The sequence below is a fragment of the Balaenoptera acutorostrata genome, chromosome 2 (assembly GCF_949987535.1).
Source record: "Balaenoptera acutorostrata chromosome 2, mBalAcu1.1, whole genome shotgun sequence".
In the NCBI taxonomy this organism is placed as follows: domain Eukaryota; kingdom Metazoa; phylum Chordata; class Mammalia; order Artiodactyla; family Balaenopteridae; genus Balaenoptera; species Balaenoptera acutorostrata.
The window spans coordinates 110,271,354-110,293,723 of NC_080065.1; the positions used below are offsets into that span (position 1 = coordinate 110,271,354).

At 34.4% G+C, this 22,370-nt stretch overlaps 1 protein-coding gene across 8 annotated transcripts in view; it reads left to right on the plus strand.

The window, feature by feature from the left end:
- The window catches only part of CSNK1G3 (casein kinase 1 gamma 3), a 128,240-nt gene that overhangs the window by 73,982 nt on the left and 31,888 nt on the right, over positions 1 to 22,370 (plus strand). For all 8 annotated transcript variants that reach the window (XM_057540793.1, XM_057540792.1, XM_057540797.1 and 5 more), the window contains exons 5-6: positions 5,237 to 5,385; positions 6,919 to 7,153. In XM_057540793.1, coding sequence (XP_057396776.1) covers positions 5,237 to 5,385; positions 6,919 to 7,153 — 384 coding nt within the window. The remainder of the gene's footprint in view (positions 1 to 5,236; positions 5,386 to 6,918; positions 7,154 to 22,370) is intronic.

Here is a 22,370-nt window from a genome sequence, read left to right on the forward strand (position 1 = left end):
CAGGCTTCTTGTTGAACAAAACAGTAAGAATTTTTTAGTTTGAGTGATGATTTTACTTTATTCTTTGTAATTTTCTCTATTGCAGTGGTTTTCAGTTGCAGGTTGTAACCCATGAGCAGGTGATAAAATCAATTTAGATTGCTGTGAGGGTAGGCCTCTACAGTGACAGGAACACAAAATTTTATTCTATTCCTGACTGGATATCAAAAATGCCACTAAACTTCCCTTGAGATTCATACAGAAAGACTTCCTGGATGTTAAGGGTGCCCAGACTGGTAAAATAAAGCAATGTGATCTCAGAGGCAGGCAGAGGATGTGGAGCATTGACACCTGACAGGAAATTGCAGTTTCCAGGGTCTGCTCAGCTGCTCCTGAACCTGAGATGCTGGATGCATCTTTCTTCATCAAGGATATTGGCCTGTAATTTACTTTTATGGTGTCCTTGTCTGGTTTTGGTATCAGGGTAATGCTGGCTTCATAAGATGTGTTTGGAAGGTTTTCTTCCTCTTTAATTTTTTGGAAGAGTTTGAGAAGGAGTTTGACAAAGATTGGTATTCTTTGAATGTTTTATATAATTTGCCAGTGAAGCCATCTGATCCTAGACTTCTGTTTGTTGGGAGCTTTTGATTACAGTTTCAGTCTCCTTACTAGTAATTGTTCTATTCAAATTTTCTATTTCTTCATGATTCAGTCTTGGAAGCTTGGATGTTTCTAGGAATTTTCCATTTTTTCTAGGTTGTCTAATTTGTTGGCCTATAATTGTTCATAGTAGTCCCTTATGATATTTTGTATTTCTGTGGTATCAGTTGTAATTTCTCCTCTTTCATTCTGATTTTATTTGTTTGAGTCCCCTCTTTTTCTTTTTTTGGGGGGTTAGTCTAGCTAAAGATTTGTCAATTTTGGTTATCTTTTCAAAGAACTAGCTCTTAGTTTCATTGATCTTTTCTGTTGTTTTTTAAATGTCTATTTCATTTATTTCTGCTCAGATCTTTATTATTTCCTTTCTTCTAATGTGGAGCTTCATTTATTCTTTTTATGTTTCCTTTATGTGTAAATTTAGATTATTTATTTTGGATTTGTCTCGTTTCTTGAGGTAGGCCTATATTGCTATGGTCTTTCTTCTTTGAACCACTTTTGCTGCATCTCATGGATTTTGGTACGTTGTATCTCTGCTTTCATTTGTCTCTAGGTATTTTTTTGATTTCTTTAGTGACCTATTGGTTGTTTGGTAGCATGTTGTTTGATTTCCACGTTTCTGTGGTTTTTACTATTTTCTTTTTGTGATTGATATTTAGTTTCATAGTATTGTGGCCAGAGAATATGCTTGATATGATTTCAGCCTTTCTGAATTTATATTGAGACTTTTTTTGTGACCTAATATATGATCTATCCTGGAGAATGTTTCATGTGCACTTGAGAAGAATTTACATTTTGGTGCTTTTGGATGGAATGTCCTATATGTTAAGTCCATGTGATCTAATGTGTGATTTAAGTTTGATGTTTTCTTTTTGATTTTTTTTCTGGATGATCTATCCATTGATGTAAGTAGGGTGTTAAAGTCCTCTGTTATTATTGTTTTGCTTTCAATTTCTCCCTTTAAGTCTGTTAATATTTGTGTTGCATATCTTAGTGCTCCTCTACTGGATGCATATACATTTATAAATGTTATATCTTCTTGCTGGATTGACACCTTCATCATTATGTTTGCCCTTCTTTGTCTTTTAATATAGTCTTTGTTTTAAAGTCTGTTTTGTCTGATATGAGTATAGCTACTCCAGCTTTCTTTTTATTTACATTTGCATTGAAATTTTTTCCATTCCTTCACTTTCAGTCTGTGTGAGTCCTTTCTCCTGAAGTAAGTCTTGTGTAGGCAGCATACAGATGGATCTGTTTTTTTTTTTTTTTTTTTTTAATTCAAACAGTCCCTCACTGTCTTTTTCTTGGCTATTTTAGTCCATTTGAAGTAGTTATTGATAAGTATGTACTTGTCATTTTGTTAATTGTTTTCTGGTTGTTTTTGTAGTTCCTCTCTGTTCTTTTCTTCTCTTTTCCTCTTCCTTTGTGTTTTGGTGGTTTTCTTCAGTGTTATATTTAAAATTCTTTCCATTTTCTTTTGTGTATTTACTGTAAGTTTTTTTCCCTGTGGTTACTGTGAGGTTCATATATAACATCCTATGTAAGTAGTAGCCTGTTTTAAGCTGGTAGCAAATTAAATTTGAACACATTCCAAAGCTTTATCTTTTTACTACTCCAGCCCCCTGCCCCAATGTTTTATACTTTTGATGACACGTTTTACTTCTTTATTTTATGCATCCCTTAACTAACTATTGGAATTTAATTTAAATTTACTACTTCTTGTCTTTAAACCATCATGTTTGCTTTATAAGTGATTGATCCACTACCTTTATTATATATTTACCTTTTCCAGAAAGATTTTTTACTTGCATATGTTTTCTTATTATTAATTAGTACTTTTTCTTTTCAGCTTAAGAAATCTCTTAAATATTTCTTGTAGGGCCAGTTTTGTGGTGATGAACTCTTAAAAGCTTTTGTTTATCTGGGAAATTCTTGATCCCTTCTTCAATTCTGAATGATAAATTTGCTAGGTGGAGAATTCTTTGTTGGGAGTTTTTTTCCTTTTAGCACTTTGAATAGGTTATGCCACTCACTCCCGGCCTGTAAAGTTTCTGCTGAAAAATCTGTTGAGAGTCTTATGGAGTTTACTTTGTATGTAACAAGTTGGTTTTCTCTCACTGCTTTTAGGATCCTCTCTTTATCCTTAACTTATACCATTTTAATTATAATGTGTCTTGGTGTATGTCTATTTGGGTTAATCGTTTTTGGAACTCTCTGGGATTCCTGGACCTGGATATTTGTTTCCTTCCCCAGATTAGAGAAATTTTTGGCCATATTTCTTCAGATAGTTTTTCTGGCCCCTTTTCTCTCTCTTCTTCTTCTGAGATCCATATAATGCAAATGTTATTTTGCTTGATGCTGTCTCAATGGTTTCTTAAATTAATTTCGCTTTTTAAAATTCTCCTTTTCATTTTGCTTCTCTGTCTGGATGAGTTCAGTTGTTTTGTCTTGCAGCTCACTGATTCATTACTTCATCCAGTCTACTGTTGAACTCCTCTAGTATATTTTTCAATTGAAATATTTCAATTGAAATATTTACCAACCTCTTTGGTACTTTCCTATATTTCAATCCCTGTTGAAGCTCTCACTGTGTTCATCCATTCTCCTCCTGAGTTCGGTGAACATCTTTATCACCAAGAAGCAACAAACTAAAGAGTGGAAATGGGTTATTAAGAGATTGCTAAATTAAGAGCATAAAAGTTAGCACTTTCAGTGGAATAGAGGGGGGAAAGAGCATTGTAGAAATATTTTTTAAAACTTAGTAGCTGAGAGCTGTTGGTAAGTCTTAATTGCATCTCTAGGCTCTTGATGTATATAGCATACTAAAATCAGTATTTGAGAGTTGAATAAATGTTAGAGTCTCTCATCCACTATTTCTAAGCCTTTTATCTGTTTTTGACTCATAATGGGGGTAGATATGACTCAAATATGATATGAGTGGCTCTAGTAAGAGTGGCTTATGCTAAGATAATGATTCTCAGTGGCAGGGGGAAGTGTGTGTGTGTGTGTGGTGTGGTACTGGGTGGTGATGTGTACACATGGGGGTGTATGAGAATCTATATTTTGGGGGAGGGGACCATGTACACAATTTGAACTTGTCTCCTTCCCCTACCCCTATCATGATTATATTATCTTACCTTCCTATCTTCAGCTGTTCTGCTGCCTTTCTCATACTCACATTTTAGAAAAACTGGTCTTATCTAAACTACTAATATAGGTAAACTGAAGTCTGTTTGAGAGGTTGGATAGTTAGTATTAAGCCAAACTAAGAACCTAGTTATCCTGGCTTCTAGTTCAATGTTTTGTTTTGCCCATGCAATAATTATTATGCAAAATGATAAAATAAACAACAGAGTGAAATTATGTTTTCCATACTCTTTATTTTAAAAAGGATGGGAAGGTTTTAGTATATTTTAGAAAGTTTTTTTCCTTTCTAAAATCATTACACAAAACAAAACAAAAAATACTTGTAAGTAAAACTGAGGCATTTAAGATGGAAGTTGTTCATTTCCTCATAACAAATAAATAGATACAATGTTAAGATAAAATGACCCCCTATTGTATGTTAGTTTATTGGGAGTCTGTTAGTTTTAAAAATAAAATACAGGTGATTTCTGTGTATTTAGACTTTATATTTGGAGTTTGTATTATTTTGTGTTGTTGCATAATGACTTATTTAGTAATTAGTGACATAGAATAAGAGACTTTATTATCTCCCAATTTCTATTGGTCGTGAGTCCAGGCATAGCTTAGCTTTGTCCTTTGTTGAGGGTCTTTCCAGGCTTAAATCAAGGTGTAAGCTTGGACTGCAATCTTTTCTGAGCCTCTGAGTCCTTTTCCAAGCTCACTGGTTATTTCTAGAATTCAGTTCCTTATGGCTGTGTGAGGCTCTCAGTTCCTAGGGCCTGCCCACCATTCCCTGGCATGTGGCCCTCTTCCACAACATAGTAGTTTGTGTCTTTAAGGTCAACAGGAGAACTACTCTGCTGCTTTGATTATCTCTGACTTCTAGACTTGCTTTTTAAACATCTTACCTGATAAAGTCATGCCCAACAGAATAATCTCCCTTTTGATTAATTTAACCTCCACTAACAGGGATCTTAATTTTGTTACCTTTGCCATATAACATAATCTAATGACAAGAGTAAAGTCTGGGAATCTTGCCCACACTTGGGGGGAAAGGATTATACGGGTTGTGTACACCAGAGGATGGCAGTCTTGGGGGTTGAACTTAGCATTATGCCTACCACAGGGTTAAGAAAGAGTGCAGTAACTCCTTTGTTCAATAAAAATAAGATCTTTCCTATGTGCCAAGCATTTCTGTAGGCCATGGAAATACAGGGCTCAAGGGCACAGTTCCTTTCTATAGTGAGGTTGGTGGAGACCAACAGTGAAGCACTGTTTATAATGTACTTCAGTAATGCAGGTTCAGTAGAAGTGTAACCAGGCTACTCTGTGAACATGAAGGAGAAGGTATAGGGAGGGAGGAGGCTGGGTCAGGAGAAGTTTATTGTTTGTATGGAAAAAATAAAAATACTGCTGCAGTTCTTGAAGCTACAAAATTATTAAAATATTGTTTATTGTTACTCTTTTCCTCCAGATGGTATACCTCAAGTTTACTATTTTGGCCCTTGTGGGAAATACAACGCTATGGTGCTGGAACTGCTGGGACCTAGTTTGGAAGATTTGTTTGATTTGTGTGACAGAACATTTTCTCTTAAAACGGTTCTCATGATAGCTATCCAACTGGTAAGTAAAGCAGGATGTTTTGAAGCTGTTTGAACAATTATGTGGTTCGTTTGGTCACTAATTTACACTGAAAGTTTAAAGTTTTGTGACATTATCTTCCACAGCATTTGACCTAATAAAAATGTCTGCTTTTCATATCATTGTCCTTTTAGGATGACTGTAACTTAAAGTAACTGAATCAGGTGTATTTTATTTGTATGAAAAAATTAGTATCTTACTACTTTAAGGTCAGAATGCTCAGTTTGAGAATTAAGTTGTTTCCAGCACTCTTTTCATGTCGAAAATGAATACTTAGAGAAGAGAACCCTCAGAAACATGGGTTTTTAATCTTGGTTATAAATTAAAATGGCCTAGAAAAAGAAGAAACAAACTAATGAGAAAGTCGTATAAATCATTTAAATTTCAGGGAGCCTATGGGGAAATAACTTAGAGGATAATTTTAAGACAGTTTTGAAATAAATGCCAATAAGTGTATGCTGCAGAAGTCTTAAAATTGTTTTTATCTGTTGACTCATTACTTCTACTTCTATAGATTTATCCAATGGAAGTATTCAGATGTACTTAAAGCTTTTTGTGCAAAGACGTCTATAATAAAGTGGGAAACAACCCGAATGCACAGAAATAACAGTGTTAGTTGGATAAATTATTAATAGCCATAAAATAATATGCAGCCACTAAAAAGTATACATTAAAAGAATGTTTCATGACCTGGAAAATGCTCATAATATATTGTTAATGAGAAGTATAGGTCATAGAATAGTATATGTTATATGATCCAAAATTTGTTAACAAACTAAAATGGCTTGAGTGACTGTGTTCACTTACATTGCATTGTCAACCATGAATATCATTAAATGAAGCACTTTTATTTTTTGTAATGTTCTATTTTCTGACAGTTTATACAATGAACATTATTTGAGAATGTGTAAAGCAATGAATAAAAATGTATTATATTATTATTAGAGTTGTATTCCAAAGTTTTCTAGTCTCAAGATCTTTTTAAATGTTTAATACCTAAGGAAAAAAGTAAACAAGTTATAAAAAAGATAACAAAGTGCTCTGTTAATTCTTTTTATTTAACAGTTTAGATTCTTTAAGTTTCTTTAGTGTAATTGTAAAACTTTCTCCATTATTGAACTGATAAGGAAGAATAAATTGCAACTTTGTGAATATATCTGTTTATATTTTTGAGTTCAAGATTTTGTACTAGTAAAGCTTTTTAATTCTGTAAGATAGCATCATCTGAAAGTGTTGATTGAATCAGGCTTCCTGATAAGAAAGGAATTCATAAAATTGAAGCACTTTCCTTTATAAGTGACCAAAATAGTAAAAAACAAAGATATTTAATCATAATTGGACATATATTTAAGAAACTATAGAGTGATATCATGTTGCTTTTAAAGGGTTGAAACAATTTCTGATTTTTTCTTCTTAATGTTGTTTTCATTGTAAAAATTGTCTTGCCTCTATCATACTATTTTATGCTAGTCAAAGCCTAAAATAAAATGTATCTTTTTTTTTTTTTGAATCAAGATTTCTCGCATGGAGTATGTCCATTCAAAGAACTTGATATACAGAGATGTAAAGCCTGAGAACTTCTTAATAGGACGACCAGGAAACAAAACCCAGCAAGTTATTCATATTATAGATTTTGGTTTGGCAAAGGAATATATTGATCCAGAGACAAAGAAACACATACCATACAGAGAACATAAGAGCCTTACAGGAACAGCTAGATACATGAGCATAAACACACATTTAGGAAAAGGTATGTGTACCTTTTGTAAGTATGGAAGTTTGAACTCAGTACGCTAATAGTGTGGGTTTTTATTTGTTATTATGGTTCAGTTTTTGCAGGTTACAATCGCTTGTATTGTAATTTTTATTTTACACATCTAACTAGAGTTTACTTTCATTTACATTTAATAAGTCTTTTAAAGTAAGTGGCTTTAAAATAAATGAATGACAGATATCCTTATATTCACTATATCTTTTTTATTTTACTTGAAATGTTCAACTTTGATACACTTAGGGTGATCCATTTGATTATTTCTATTAAAGAATGTGATAGAGTACTTAATTTTAACTGAATTTAATGTATGTAAAGATTTTTGATTGAGACTATAACTCTGATACAGCTGGCCAGGGTGGTAGCCACCTGCCTAATACATTGAATACTGAGAATACGTATCTTACAGGTACTGTTTACTTTGTACTAGCTATTATTCAACCTTTTTAAGAGGGTTCCTTATTTGTAAAAAGGGTAAAATATCAACTGCACAGGGTTTCTTATAGATTTTTTTTTTCCCTGGTCCAGGATCCCATCCAGGATCACATATTTCACCTAATCATCCTATCTCTTTAGTTTCCTTTCATCTGGGACAGTTCCTTGCCTTCTTTATGGTTAATGAACTTAATATTTTTGTAGAGTACGGGTTGTTTTGTAGCATGTCCTGTGTTTGAAGCTGTCTGATATTTCATAATGATTACATTTGGGTATCCAGTTTTAGCACAAGTATCATAGAAGTGATGTGTTCTCAGTGCATCATGTCAGAAGGCACATGTCACTTGGTTCCAAGTAGCTTTGATCACTTGCTTAGGGTAGTGACTGCTAAGTTTCTCCACTTAAAAGTTTCTTATTTTCCCTTTGTAGTTAGAAAATATTTTCTAAGTCAGTTTTTGAGATTATGTAAATATGTTGTTTCTCATCAAATTTTTACCCACTAGATTTAATATCAATTGATGATTTTCTAACTCCATCGTTCCTTATGAATTTACTAGTTTCATTCTGGTGTAGGCAAAAGCTTTCCCTTATTTATTAACTTACATCAGTATGGACTCATGGACTCATGGATTCTTAATTGGATGTATTATAGTCCATTACTATCATTATTTATTTTGATGCTCAGATTGTCCCAGATTTGGCTACTGGTTGCTCCGTCAAGCTGGTTCGGCTGTTCCTTTGGCATGTTCTCATGATTCTTTGAAAACTTCTCTCTTTTCTTGTGCAACAAGTTGTTCCAGGCTCATCTTATAGTTTCTTGGCTCTAGCCCAGATACAACATTTTTCTAAGAAGCCCTGGTTCCTTTTATTGGATAATGGTATGTAGAAACCAAGATTTTGGAACACTAGGTGTATTTATTGCTCCTAGTATGTTATTGTTTCTAAGGCCTTTCTGTAGCAGAACTAGGAAATGTGTATATGTCTGTGTGTGTGAATATACACATATATACTCATTTGTGTGTATATACAACACACATTTATGTACACGTACAAATATGCCTACACATGTGTATGCACTTATATGCATATGTTAATATCTATCTATTAAAAACTATGAGTTTATACTGACACTTCTAATTTCAGTCTAACAGCACAAAGTAGGATCCCCTCCTTTTCGTATTTGTAATTCCCTTCCCTTTTCTATATTTATATCTTCCTTTGCCAACATTGAGAAATCTGGCTACCACTACTCTAGTATATTTACTCATTTTTAGAAGCCTAGGATACTCAGAATGTAGTTTCAGAATTGGTAACTGATAACACTGTGTTAATGCAAGCTTACTAGAATTACGATGTTTGTAATTCTTATTTTATTGAAGAGTCCTTTTTAAAATTGACTCAGGTAGGACTTCCATGGTGTTACAGTGGTTAGGAATCCGCCTGCCAGTGCAGGGGACAGAGGTTCGAGCCCTGGTCTGGGAAGATCCCACATGCCGCGGAGCAACTAAGCCCGTGCGCCACAGCTACTGAGCCTGCTCTCTAGAGCCCACAAGCCACAACTACTGAGCCTGCGTGCCACAACTACTGAAGCCCACGCACCTAGAGCCCGTGCTCCACAACAAGAGAAGCCACTGCAATGAGAAGCCCGTGCACCTCAATGAAGAGTAGCCCTCGCTTGCCGCAACTAGAGAAAGCCTGCGTACAGCAATGAAGACCCAACAGAGCCAAAAATATAAATAAAGAAATAAAGAAATAAAATTGACTCAAGTAAAATATACATTGAGTAAAATACACAACGTTTGAGTGTATAACTTATGAGTATTAATAAATGTATACACCTATATAACCCACAAGTCTACCAAGATTTAGAACACTATTCATCACTCCTTAGACTTCCCTCTTGCTGTTCCTCGGTCAGTCTACAAAAGCAACTGTTGATCTGATTTCTATCACCATAGGTTAGTTTTGCTGACTCTAATTCTTATAAATGAAATCATATGACTTCTTTTGTTCAGTCTAATATGTATGAGATTCATCTAAGTTGATTAGGGTTTGTTCCTATGCAACAGAGTAGTATTCCATTACATAAATATGAATATACCACAAATTGTTTATCCATCCTAACGTTGATGAGCATTTTGATTATTAACAGTATTTTGCTATTATGAATAAAACTGCTATGGCATCCTTGCAAATCTTCCAGCACACATATGTTTTCAGTTCTTTTGGGTAAATACCTAAGATTGGAATTGTTGGGTCATATTATAGGTATTAACTTTATAGGAACCTGTCAATCAGTTCCCCAAAACATTCATACCATTTTCTGTTTCTACCAGCAGTGAATGAGAGTTCTGTTTGTTTCACATTCTTGACAACATTTGGTGTTGTCAGTCTTTTTCATTCTAGCCATTCTGGTGAATTTGTGTAGTGGTATTGTATTTTACTGTGACTAATGATGGTGAGCGCTTTTCATGTGCTTATTGACCACTTGTATGTCTTCTTTTGTGTTGTGCACATTGTTTTATTGTTGATTTGTAGGAATTCTTTATATATTCTGGATATAAGTCCTTTGGCAAATACATGCTCTGTGGACATTGTCTTCTAGTCTGTGGCTTGTCTAGTCATTTTCCTAGTGTTGACAATTGATGAGCAGAAGTTGTAAATATTTATGAAGTCTAATTTATCAAATTTTTCTTTTATGATTACTACTTTTTAAATCCTAAGAAATCTTTACCCCTTGTAATGAGAACATTTTGTGTTTTCTTCTGCCATCTAGAATTCATTTTTTTGTATGGTGTGAGATAGGGATTGAGATATTCTTTTTATGATATCATATTCTTTCCCATCAAATTACTTTTGTGTGTTCCTAAAAAAATCAGTTCTAGGTTGTGTTTACAATAGGTTATTCCTAAGTCTTAAGCCATGGTCGGTTTTTATATCACAGGAAGTCTAATAACTTAATTTTCTGCTTTTAGATTCTATATCTAACATCTCACTTACAAGGGAGAATAGACAGGAATGTAAACTGATCAGTACTTATCCACTGTCACTGCTCAGATGTACCTTACAGTACAATCACAATTTGTCCAGAACCTTAGAAGTCATCTAATCCAACCTCTAACTCCTAGTCTTAGCTTCTTTAACCATTCTCCCCAGACCTATCTGCTGCCCACTGTGTTTCCCTGCTTCTGCATCTCAGTCAGAACTAAATAGCACTTGGCATCTTCCCCTGATGGCTTACCTGATAGTAGGCTCATGGTATTTTTTCAGGTGTTTGAAATACCTGAAAATGCAGGTTTGCCTTTCTTTAAGAAAAGTCAGTAGTAGTATTTACATTTCAGGTGGCATTTGGGCAAGTGCGTTTCAATAGCAAACTTTCCTGATAGATTTAAAATATGATTGGGTAGATATACAACTTTCAGGATTGTCTCTTCTGTTAAAACCAGGCATATCTGTGTTTATATGAACAGTGTCTGTGAGAAATTTTCATTTCATGGTAGTTGTTAAGACTGCTTTATAACAACTAACAAAGGTTCACCACCATTTTATTGTGAGCCATGAAGTCACGACTTCCTTCTGGCCTAGTGTTCTTTATCTGAACAATGGTAAATGTAACAGCATTCTTTTTGTAGAAAGGGCAAAATAAGTCTGATATGTTTGTCCTTGTTAGGAAAAGCCTTCAGAGCTTGGGAAATGGCATTTAACTATTGTAATAATCTCTTTTTACTCTTCTTTCAGGAAGAAAACAAAAAATTATTTCTTTGGCAGGTACTGCAAAGAACAAAAGCTTTAATCCTTACTTTCTGTCATTTGTAAAAGCCCTGCTTCTCAGTTTTGATGTAGAACTTGGGAGTAGATGGGTACAAATAGAAAATTTGACAGATTACATGATTTCCCTTTTTCTAAAATTAAGAGTAAACTAATGTACAGTGAGTTTGAGTGCTAAAGAGTTAAAGTATTCTGTAAGTTTTGAGATGGCTGTGAACATGAAATATTTAGTGGTGTTTTGAGCTTAGAGCACTTGGCTTTGTGAGGAATCAGGAAGAGATTAAGAAAAAAGAACAGTGAAAACGTGACCTTTTAGTGCTGATTTTAATTTGTGTATATATAATTTCTTCCTTTCCTGCTTCACCTGAACTTTGGTTGTTACTTTTAAAGCCTTCTTATTCATTCATTCACTCTGTGCATTCAAGGACTTCCTACTCACATGAACTTTTCAAAATAGAGAATTTGGTCAGAGGAACATTTGTGCAGGTTTATATGTATTTTTCCTTTGTGGAGATGGACACTGTATCAGATTCGAAAAGGAAAGAGTTGTCCCTTAACATAATAATAAGGAGGAATAGTGTAAAATCACATTGTAGAATTTAGCATCTTTATTCCTGTGGTGTGTGTCTATTGATCTTAATTAGGTGATTTCTGTTCAGAAGGCAGATGTAGTGATTCATTTGTACACCTTTCATATATACCTCCTGAAGTCACTGATCAAGATGAAATCTCAATAAAGCTGCATGTGACAGATGTGGATTTCCTTGGTCTGCTTTAATGGAAGCATTCTTTAGTACTGTCAGGTTGAATTGTTATTTTTAATTGTGTCTCATCAAGTATCTTTTTAATATCTTTTTAAAGGCTTTTTTTTTTTGTCAAGTGCTTTCAACCTCATTTTATAATCTTCCTTTGGATTACTATTTTTTCTTTTATGTCTTAATTGAAGTGATTTGAAATTAAGTAAATAAGAGAAATGTATTTCTCTTTAGTGTCTTGAAATAAAATGGTCTTTTATTTTTAAATATTATTGAGTATTCATGAATAAAAAGACTAGGATTTGAGGAATAAGTTGCCAGTTGCTTTGTAAGTGTCAAGAAAAATCTGTGTTCCATAGAAGAATGACATTTCAAGCCCCTAAGTGGTAAGCTTTCAGAGTGGGAGAGAAGTAATCACAGAATTATGGTGTTACAAAAATGCCTTCTTTCTGTGCTATCATTCTGTGATGTGTTTCATATAATTTCCAGCTAATTGCTCCAATCCTGAGGCCTACTCTTTAAGCCTCCCAAACAGCTTTTTAACCGTTTAAAACCATGTATTTACATTTTATGATTACATTTTAACAGTTTAAAAATGTATTACACAATTCCTTGCTTTTTGAAATAAAGTATGATAAACCTAATTGATGTTTTCTTGGTATTTCAGTGTTATAGTTTTTGTATGATTACTATTATATAGTGATACCTTCAAGGTCATTTGGAGAGTGTTAGTATGTATATTTTAAAAAGTTTAGAGGAAAATGCATTTGAATAGTAGTGTATTTTTAAAAATAACATTATTTTTAGAGCTGTTTTAAATTCACAGCAAAATTAAGCAGAAGGTACAGAGGTTTCTCTTTTACCCCTGTCCCCACACGTGCTCACTATCATACTATCACGCCAGAGTGGTACATTTGTTATAATTGATGAACCTACACTGACACATCATTATTGCCTAGAGTCCATAGTTTAAGGTTCACTCTTGGTGTTGTATATTATCTGGGTTTGGACAAATTTATAATGACATGTATTTACCATTATAGTGTTCTACAGAGTAGTTTCACTTTCTGAGCGTCCTTTATGCTTTACCTAATCCCTCCCTCTCTCCAGCCCCTGACAACCACTGGTCTTTTTCCTGCCTCCATAGTTCTGCCTTTTCCAGATGCCATATAGTTGGAATCATACAGTATGTAGCCTTTTCAGATTGGCTTCTTTCACTTAGTAATATGCAGTTAAGTTTCCTCCATGTTTTTTAATTGCTTGATAGCTCATTTCTTTTAGTGCTGAGTAATATTCCATTGTCTGGAGATAACACAGATTGTTTATCCATTCACCTACTGAAGGACCTCTTCATTGCTTCCAAGTTTTGGCAATTATGACTAAAGCTGCTATAAACAGCCTTGTGTAGTTTTTGTATAAACATAAGTTTTCAACTCTGTGTAAATACCAAGGAGCTCTGTTGCTGGATCATGTGGTATGAGTGTGTTTGGTTTTGTAAGAAGCCCCCAAATTGTCTTCCAAAATGCTATACCATTTTGCATTCCCACTACCAATGAATGAGAATTCTTGTTGCTCAACATTCTCACCAACATTTGGTATTGTTAGTGTTCTGGATTTATACCATTCTAATAGGTGTGTAGTGTTACCTCGTTTTAATTTGAATTTCCTGATGACATATGATATGGAGCATCTTTTCATATGCTTATTTGTCATCTGCATATCTTCTTTGGTGAGGTGTCTACTAAGGTCTTTGGCCCATTTTAATCAATTTGTTTGTTTTCTTATTGTTGTATTTTAAGAGTTCTTTGTCTATTTTGGATAACAGTTTTTTATGAGATGTGTCTTTTGCAAATATATTCTCCCAGCCTGTGGCTTATCTTTTTATTCTCTTGATGGTGTCTTTTGCAGAGTGGAAGTTTTAATGAAGTCCAACTCATCAATTATTTCTTTCACGTATTGTGCTTATGGTATTATATCTAAAAAGTCATTGCCAAACCCAGGATCATCTAGATTTTCTCCTATGTTATCTTCTAGGAACTTTGTAATTTTGTGTTTTACGTTCAGGTGTCTTATCCATTTTGGTTAATTTTTGAACAGTGAATGGTGTAAGTTCTGTGTCTAGATTAACTTTTTTACATGTGGATGTTCAGTTGTTTTAGCACCATTTGTTAAAAAGACTTATCTTTGCTTCTTTGTATTGCCTTTGCTTCTTTGTCAGAGATCAGCTGACTATATTTATGTGGGTCTATTTCTGGGCTCTCTATTCTGTTCATTGATCTATTTGTCTGTTCCTTAGCCAATACCATACTATCTTGAGTGCTGTAGCTTTTCAGTAAGTCTTGAAGTAGTGTATTTTTTAACAGATTTTTCTCCATTCAACTGTATTTTTGCTTACTTTTTGTTATTACTGCTGGCAGCACTTTCTCATCTTTTGATTTGCTTCTTCTGACCTGATAGACAAACTTACTGGAATTATATCTAAATTAAGAGAACTAGATTTCAAGAGGACTTCTTGAGGAATCAGATGAATGCTTGTTCTGAGTTCCATTGCTCAGAAATGTATTTTTTCTTTCTGAGTTCTTGATATTGCTAGATTAGGTATCTGGATTATTGGTTTATTGCTGTGAATTGTCTTCCATAATAGTGCTTTTTTCTTTTGGGTTTGTGTTCTCACTTCTAAAAAACTCAAATTATGTCATTTTGAAAAATGTAAATGAGCTCAGTGAATCTTGTGGAAAAAAAATTTTTTTTCTTTTGTGAGGTGCCAAGGAAATGTACCTTTTAACATTTTAGAAGGAAATATAAAGTGAAACTTCTATTTGCTTATAGTAATTTTTGTTTTTATTGTTTTGGTTACATATAAATAATGATTTAAACCTTCTTCAGTGAGAATTTTTGTTGTTCAACTCTCTTGTCATGCCTGTATTTAGTTAACTAACATGTCTTTTGGCCTCATTTTTTATTTTTGCAGGGAAATGCAGTAGTAAATTTATTTTTGCTAGTATACACTTGTATATTAGAAAGTTTCCCACTTTTAAGTGAGGCTTTTGATCTTTTGGGGGGCGGAGAGGTAAACTTTAGCTCATTTAAAACAATATTTTTCTGTTGTTGAAAATTGAATAGAAATTCAGTTGAAATGGAAACTAGGTAAATGAGGTATAAAATCAGTTTTAAAAAGAGAAAAATAGGGCTTCCCTGGTGGTGCAGTGGTTGAGAGTCTGCCTGCCGATGCAGGGGACACGGGTTAGAGCCCTGGTCCGGGAGGATCCCACATGCCGCGGAGCAACTAAGCCCGTGCGCCACAACTACTGAGCCTGCGCGTCTGGAGTCTGTGCTCCGCAACGAGAGGCTGCGACAGTGAGAGGCCCGCGCACCGCGATGAAGAGTGGCCCCCGCTCGCCACAACTGGAGAAAGCCCTCGCACAGAAATGAAGAACCAACACAGCCAAAAATAAATAAATAAACAAATAAATTTATTTAAAAAAAAAGAGAAAAATAATGTTGAGAAGCAAGAGTAGAATTTTTAAATAGAAAAGGATTGCAGAGGTTTGTAATAAACATTTGATTAATTGATTGGTTCTACCTTGTTTTCCGAAATGGAAAAAATTCCAGATACGTGGTCTGAAATCCTGCATAGTTTTGAGCTAGTCACAACCATTCTGAGCCTTAGTTTCTTTATTGGGTTATTACTGACACTTTGAGTATAGCTACAGTGTTTTTTTTTTGTTTTTTTTTTTTTTGATCCTCAGCCCCAGTCAAGCCTTCAGATGACTGGAGCTCCATCTTTTTTTTTTAAATTTTTTTATTATTATTATTTTTTTTACAATGGTGTGTTAGTTTCTGCTTTATAACAAAATGAATCAGCTATACATATACATATATCCTCATATCCCCTCCCTCTTGCATCTCACTCCCACTGTCCCTATCCCACCCCTCTAGGTGGTCACAAAGCAGCGAGCTGATCTCCCTGTGCTATGCGGCTGCTTCCCACTAGCTAGCAGTTTTACATTTGGTAGTGTATATATGTCCATGACACTCTCTCACTTCGTCCCAGCTTACCCTTCCCCCTCCCCGTGGCCTCAAGTCCATTCTCTAGTAGGTCTGCGTCTTTATTCTCGTCCTGCCCCTAGGTTCTTTATGACCATTTTTTTTTTTTTTTTTTTAGATTCCATGTATATTTGTTAGCATACTGTATTTGTTTTTCTCTTTCGACTTTCTTCACTCTGTATGACAAAGTCTAGGTGCATCCACCTCACTACAAATAACTCAATTTCATTTCTTTTTATGGCTCGGTAATATTCCATTGTATATATGTGCCACATCTTCTTTATCCATTCATCTGTCCATGGACACTTAGGTTGCTTCCATGTTCTGGCTATTGTAAATAGAGCTGCAGTGAACATTGTGGTACATGACTCTTTTTGAATTATGGTTTTCTCAGGGTATATGTTCAGTAGTGGGATTGCTGGGTCATATGGTAGTTCTATTTTTAGTTTTTTAAGGAACCTCCATATTGTTCTCTGTAGTGGCTGTATCAATTTACATTCCCACCAACAGTGCAAGAGGGTTCCCTTTTCTCCACACCCTCTCCAGCATTTATTGTTTCTAGATTTTTTGATGATGGCCATTCTGACTGGTGTGAGGTGACATCTCATTGTAGTTTTGATTTGCATTTCTCTAATGATTAATGATGTTGAGCATTCTTTCATGTGTTTGTTGGCAATCTGTATATCTTCTTTGGAGAAATGTCTATTTAGGTCTTCTGCCTATTTTTGGATTGGGTTGTTTGTTTTTTTGATATTGCGCTCCATGATCTGCTTGTAAATTTTGGAGATTAATTCTTTGTCAGTTGCTTCATTTGCAAATATTTTCTCCCATTCTGAGGTTTGTCCTTTCGTCTTGTTTATGGTTTCCTTTGCTGTGCAAAAGCTTTTAAGTTTCATTAGGTCCCATTTTTTAATTTTTGTTTTTATTTCCATTTCTCTAGGAGGTGGGTCAAAAAGGATCTTGCTGTGATTTATGTCATAGAGTGTTCTGCCTATGTTTTCCTCTAAGAGTTTGATAGTGTCTGGCCTTACATTTAGGTCTTTAATCCATTTTGAGTTTATTTTTGTGTATGGTGTTAGGGAGTGTTCTAATTTCATTGTTTTACATGTAGCTGTCCAGTTTTCCCAGCACCACTTATTGAAGAGGCTGTCTTTTCTCCATTGTACATCCTTGCCTCCTTTATCAAAAATAAGGTGACCATATGTGTGTGGGTTTATCTCTGGGCTTTCTGTCCTGTTCCATTGATCTATATTTCTGTTTTTGTGCCAGTACCATACTGTCTTGATTACTGTAGCTTTGTAGTATAGTCTGAAGTCATGGAATAGCTACAGTTTTAAAAGATCATCTGTATGAAGCACTGACACATACTAGGCTATTAATATGTGTTGGTTGTATATTTTATGTGATACATATATTCCTGAGGAGCAAAATTTTAATTGACTCTTTACATAACTTTAAAATTTATTGGAGAACCTATTTAAAATAATCTTTAATGGTACCTGTTGTAAAGAAAATTTTCACGTTTTAATGTTTTAGTTGCTTAAAGCAAGTGTTCCTATGATAAGGATATTTGCCTTTGGGAAAAACATCCATTTTCAAACAGGCCTTTGTAGTTAAGTGCTTTAAAAATGTGAACAGGGTTTACTAAGGGCCAAATTACCTTTGGGAGAATGTTTTTCATCTAACACAACTGTTAAAAACCAGACGGATGTATTCTTTAGTTACTGTGTTTCAAAGAGAAAGCCTTCCTCGTGACTTCTATTTCTTGGCAAAATTTACTTCCAAATTTGTCAGTTGGTGATAGAACACAAAGAAGGGAATTATGAGGGTAAGGAGCATTAGCAGACTGAGTTTCAGTAGTACATTTATTTTACTAGCTCATAGTTGTGGCTTGAATTTTTACGTTCTGTGTAGGTTATGAGACTAATACTGTTCTCTGAGACAAGCATGTAGGCAAGATCACCTTATGATCATGGCTTATTGTCACTGTGGTAACTAAAGCCCCCCCCCCCGGATTGAATTCAAAGAATTGCCTTTATGGTGAATTCTTTTCCCTAATAAATAATCCTACTGTAGGGCTCAGTACACTCGTCCCTCGGTATCCACGAATTGGTTCCAGGACCCCCTGAGGATACCAAAATCCGGGGGTGCTCGAGCCCTTAATATAAAATCGCATAGTATTTGCATATAACCTACACACATTCTCCCGTATACTTTAAAGCATCTCTCGATTATTTATAATAACTAATACAATGTAAACGCTTTGTAAATAGCTGCCAGCCCATGGCCAAGTTTTGCTTTTTGGAGCTTTCTGGAATTATTTTTTCATGGATATTTTCAGTCTGTGATTGGTTGAATCCACAGATGTAAAACCCATAGATATGGTGGGCTCACTATATTTATATATCACTTAGCATTTAGCTTTAAAACCATATGCTATAATATACAGATCTTGCTTGTGATTGATAAATCTGTCCCCACATGTTTCATGTTTTTTGATGCTGTTGTAAATTTTATTGCTGTTCAAATTCATTTTCCAATTGTTCATTGCTAGTATAGAAATACAATTAATTTTTATATGTTGACCTTGTATCCTATATTCTTGCTAAAACTCATTTAGTAGCTCTAATAGATTTTTTTTTTAGGATTTTTTTACATAAAAGATCATGTTGTCTGCAAAGAAGGATAGGTTCATTTCTTCATTTACAATCTGAATATCTTTTAATTTTTTTTCTTGCTTTTTTTGTACTGACAAGAACTTCCAGTACAACATTGAATAGAAAATGTGAGAGTGAACACCCTTGCTTTGTTTCTGATCTTAGGGGTGCCTTTCCTCATGTAAGAATTATATCGGTTGAAGGTTTTTCATAGAAGGCCTTTGTCAGAATGAAGAAGTTTCCTTCTTTTCCTCATTTGATGAGAGTTTTTATCATAAATGCATGTTAGATTTTCTCAAGTACTTTTTCTATGTTTTTTGAGATAATCTTATGATTTATATATTTTCTTCTTTAATTATGGAGAATTACATTGATTGCTTTTTGAAAGTTAAACCAACCTTAAAGTCATAGGATGAACCCCACTTAGTCATGGTGTACTATCTTTTTAAGTATTTTGCATCTGTGTTGATTAGAGATATTTCCTGTAGTTTTCTTTGCTTATAATGCCTTTGTCTGGCTTTGGTAACGGTGTAATGAATTAACTTGGGAAGGGTTTCCTTCTCTTCTATTTCCTGAAAGAGTTTGTGTAGAAATAGTATTGTTCCTTAAATGTTTAATAGAATTCACCAGTGATGGCATCTGGGCTTAGGGTTATATTATGGGGAGATCAGAAATTAGAAATTAAATTTTGTTTAATTGGTATAGAGCTATTCACATTTTCTTCTTGAGGCAGTTTTGGTAATTTGTAGCTTTCAAGATATTTGTCCATTTCATCTAAGTTGTTGAATGTATTGGCATAATGTTAGTTTGTAATACTCCTTTATTATCCTTTTAATGTCTGTAGGCTCTGTCCTGATGTCCCCTTGTTGCCCCTGATATTAGTAATTTGTGGTTTCTTTCCTGTATCCTAATGAGAGGATTAATTTTATTGAACTTTTCAAATAACCAGCATTTGATTTCAAAATTTTTTCTACTGGTTGTCCATTTTCTCATTATTGGTTTTCTGATTTGTCATTATTTTCTCCTAGTCTACTTATTTTGGATGGTCTTAGCATCAACATAGATAAGTGAATCATAATACAGTCTTGAAATAGACCCATACATAGATTCGCAATTGATTTTTGAGGATGGTGCAAAAGTTATTCAAGGGGAAAAGATAGCCTTGTCAAGAAACTGTGTGAGAAAACTAGGCATCAATATGGAAAAAAAGGAATCTAAACCCTTACCCCACAACAAAAGCAAACAAAAAAAAATACTTCAAATGATTCATAGATTTAAATGTTAGAACCAAAACTATAGGATTTCTTGAAGGAAAAATAGGAGAAAATATTTGTGACCTTAGGGTAGTCAAAGATTTTCTGGTTAAGACATAAAAAAGCATAAACAATAAAACAACAACGGAAAAACCCAAAAAATGGGTTTCATCTAAGTGTAAACTTCTGTTCTTTGAAAGATACTGTTAAGAAAATGAAAAAAGCAAGCTACAGTGTGAGAGAAAGTATTTGCAAAACTTATATCTTAAAATGACTTATATCCAAAATATACAAACAGCTCTTACAGATTTATTATACGACAAATAGTACAATTTTTTAAAAAATGGGTAAAATGTTTGGATATGTGACAAAAAGATATATGAATCACCAGTAATGCACATGAAACAACATTCAAAAAAGGTCACCAGTGAAATTCAAATTAAATCACAGTGAGCTAACACTTCATGGCCATTAGCATGGCTAAATTTGAAAGAGTGACCATACTAAATGTTTGACAGGCTCTGGAGCAACTGGAAGTCTCATGTATTGCTGGTGGAAATATAAAATGGCACAACCCCTTTGGAAAACAGTATAGAAGTTTCTTTTCTTTCTTTTTTTTAAAAATAAATTTATTTATTTATTTTTGGCTGCATTGGGTCTTTGTTGCTGTGCATGGGTTTTCTGTAGTTGTGGCGAGCGGGGGCTACTCTTCACTGTGGTGTGCGGGCTTCTTATTGCTTGGCTTCTCTTGTCGCAGAGCACGGGCTCTAGGCGCATGGGCTTCAGTAGTTGTGGCATGTGGGCTCAGTAGTTGTGGCTCGCGGGCTCTAGAGTGCAGGCTCAGTAGGTGTGGTGCAGGGTCTTAGCTGCTGCTCCGCAGCATGTGGGATCTTCCCGTACCAGGGCTCGAACCCGTGTCCCCTGCATTGGCAGGCAGATTCCTAACCACTGTGCCACCAGGGAAGTCCCTAGAAGTTTCTTATAAAGTTAAACCTACACTTTCCATATGACGCAGTAATCCCACTCCTGGATATTTACCCAGAGAAATGAAAACATATGTCCACACAAAGACTTGTACAAGAACGTTCCTAACAGCCTTATTCACATTAAGTCCAAACTGGAAGTTACTCAAAGGTCCATCAATAAGCGAATGGATAAATAATTGTGGCAGTTAAAAGTAATGAGGTACTAATGCATACAACAACAGGAATGAAGCAAAAGAATCCGGACACTAGGGTCCATACTGTATGATCCTATTCATGTGAAACTCTGTAAAAAATCAAATTTGCTATAGAGTGACAGAAAACAGGTGAGTGGTTGAGACCAGAGGAGGGGGAGAATAACAGGCAAGGGGTAAAAGGGAATCTTTTGGAGTGTTGGAAATAATTCTTGATTGTGGCAGTACTTAGTTGTGTGTATTGTCAAAATTTATCAAACTGTACCCTTTAATAAGTGTATTTTATTATATGTAAAATTATACTAAAGTAAAAGAAGTTTCTTGTTTAGTGATTATCAAATCTGGTTGTATTTCAGAATCATCTGCTAAGCTTTTTAAAGTGTACATTTTTCTACCCTATGTCATACCCAAAGAATCAATGTTCAGCATTAGGCCTTCTCATTTGAGGTTCTTAAGAGTTTCAGAGGTGATTCTGATTCTCAGCGGGACTTCAAAAATAATTTTTTTTCTTTCCATGACTTTTCATTCTTAAGACTCCTAGGACCTAATAAAGTGAAATTTTAGTTATAAAAGGCATTACTGATTTTTTTCATGTTTTTCACATCCTGCTTTCAGTAATGGCTTTTAGAAGAACTTTATATTACTTATTTTGAAAGTTTGCTATTTTTAATAGCATATGCTTACATTGTTAAAATATGAAATATAAGAAAAATTCCCATTATATCACATTTTTGAGTATATGAAATGAGCTATTGAAATGTCCTGTCTAATCCTCCAGTCTCATACCCCTAATTACTAATGATTTGATGCATATTTTTCTAGATATTTCCCTATGCTTATAGAAAAGAGATATATTCTAATCTAGTTTTATATGTTTTTAAATAGTCATTTATATATTTAAGTAGTATGCGTTGAGTGCCTGCTCTGTGGGAGCCATTACACTAGGCCCTGAGACTATTGAGCCAAAGAGATACCTGCTCTCCTGTGATGTTGTCAGATGGGAGGATAGATGTTGATAAAATAAAAACATAAACATATATATTAAAACTGTAGCAAGTGTTACAGAAGACAATTATAGAATGTTGTAAGATTACATAGTAAAAA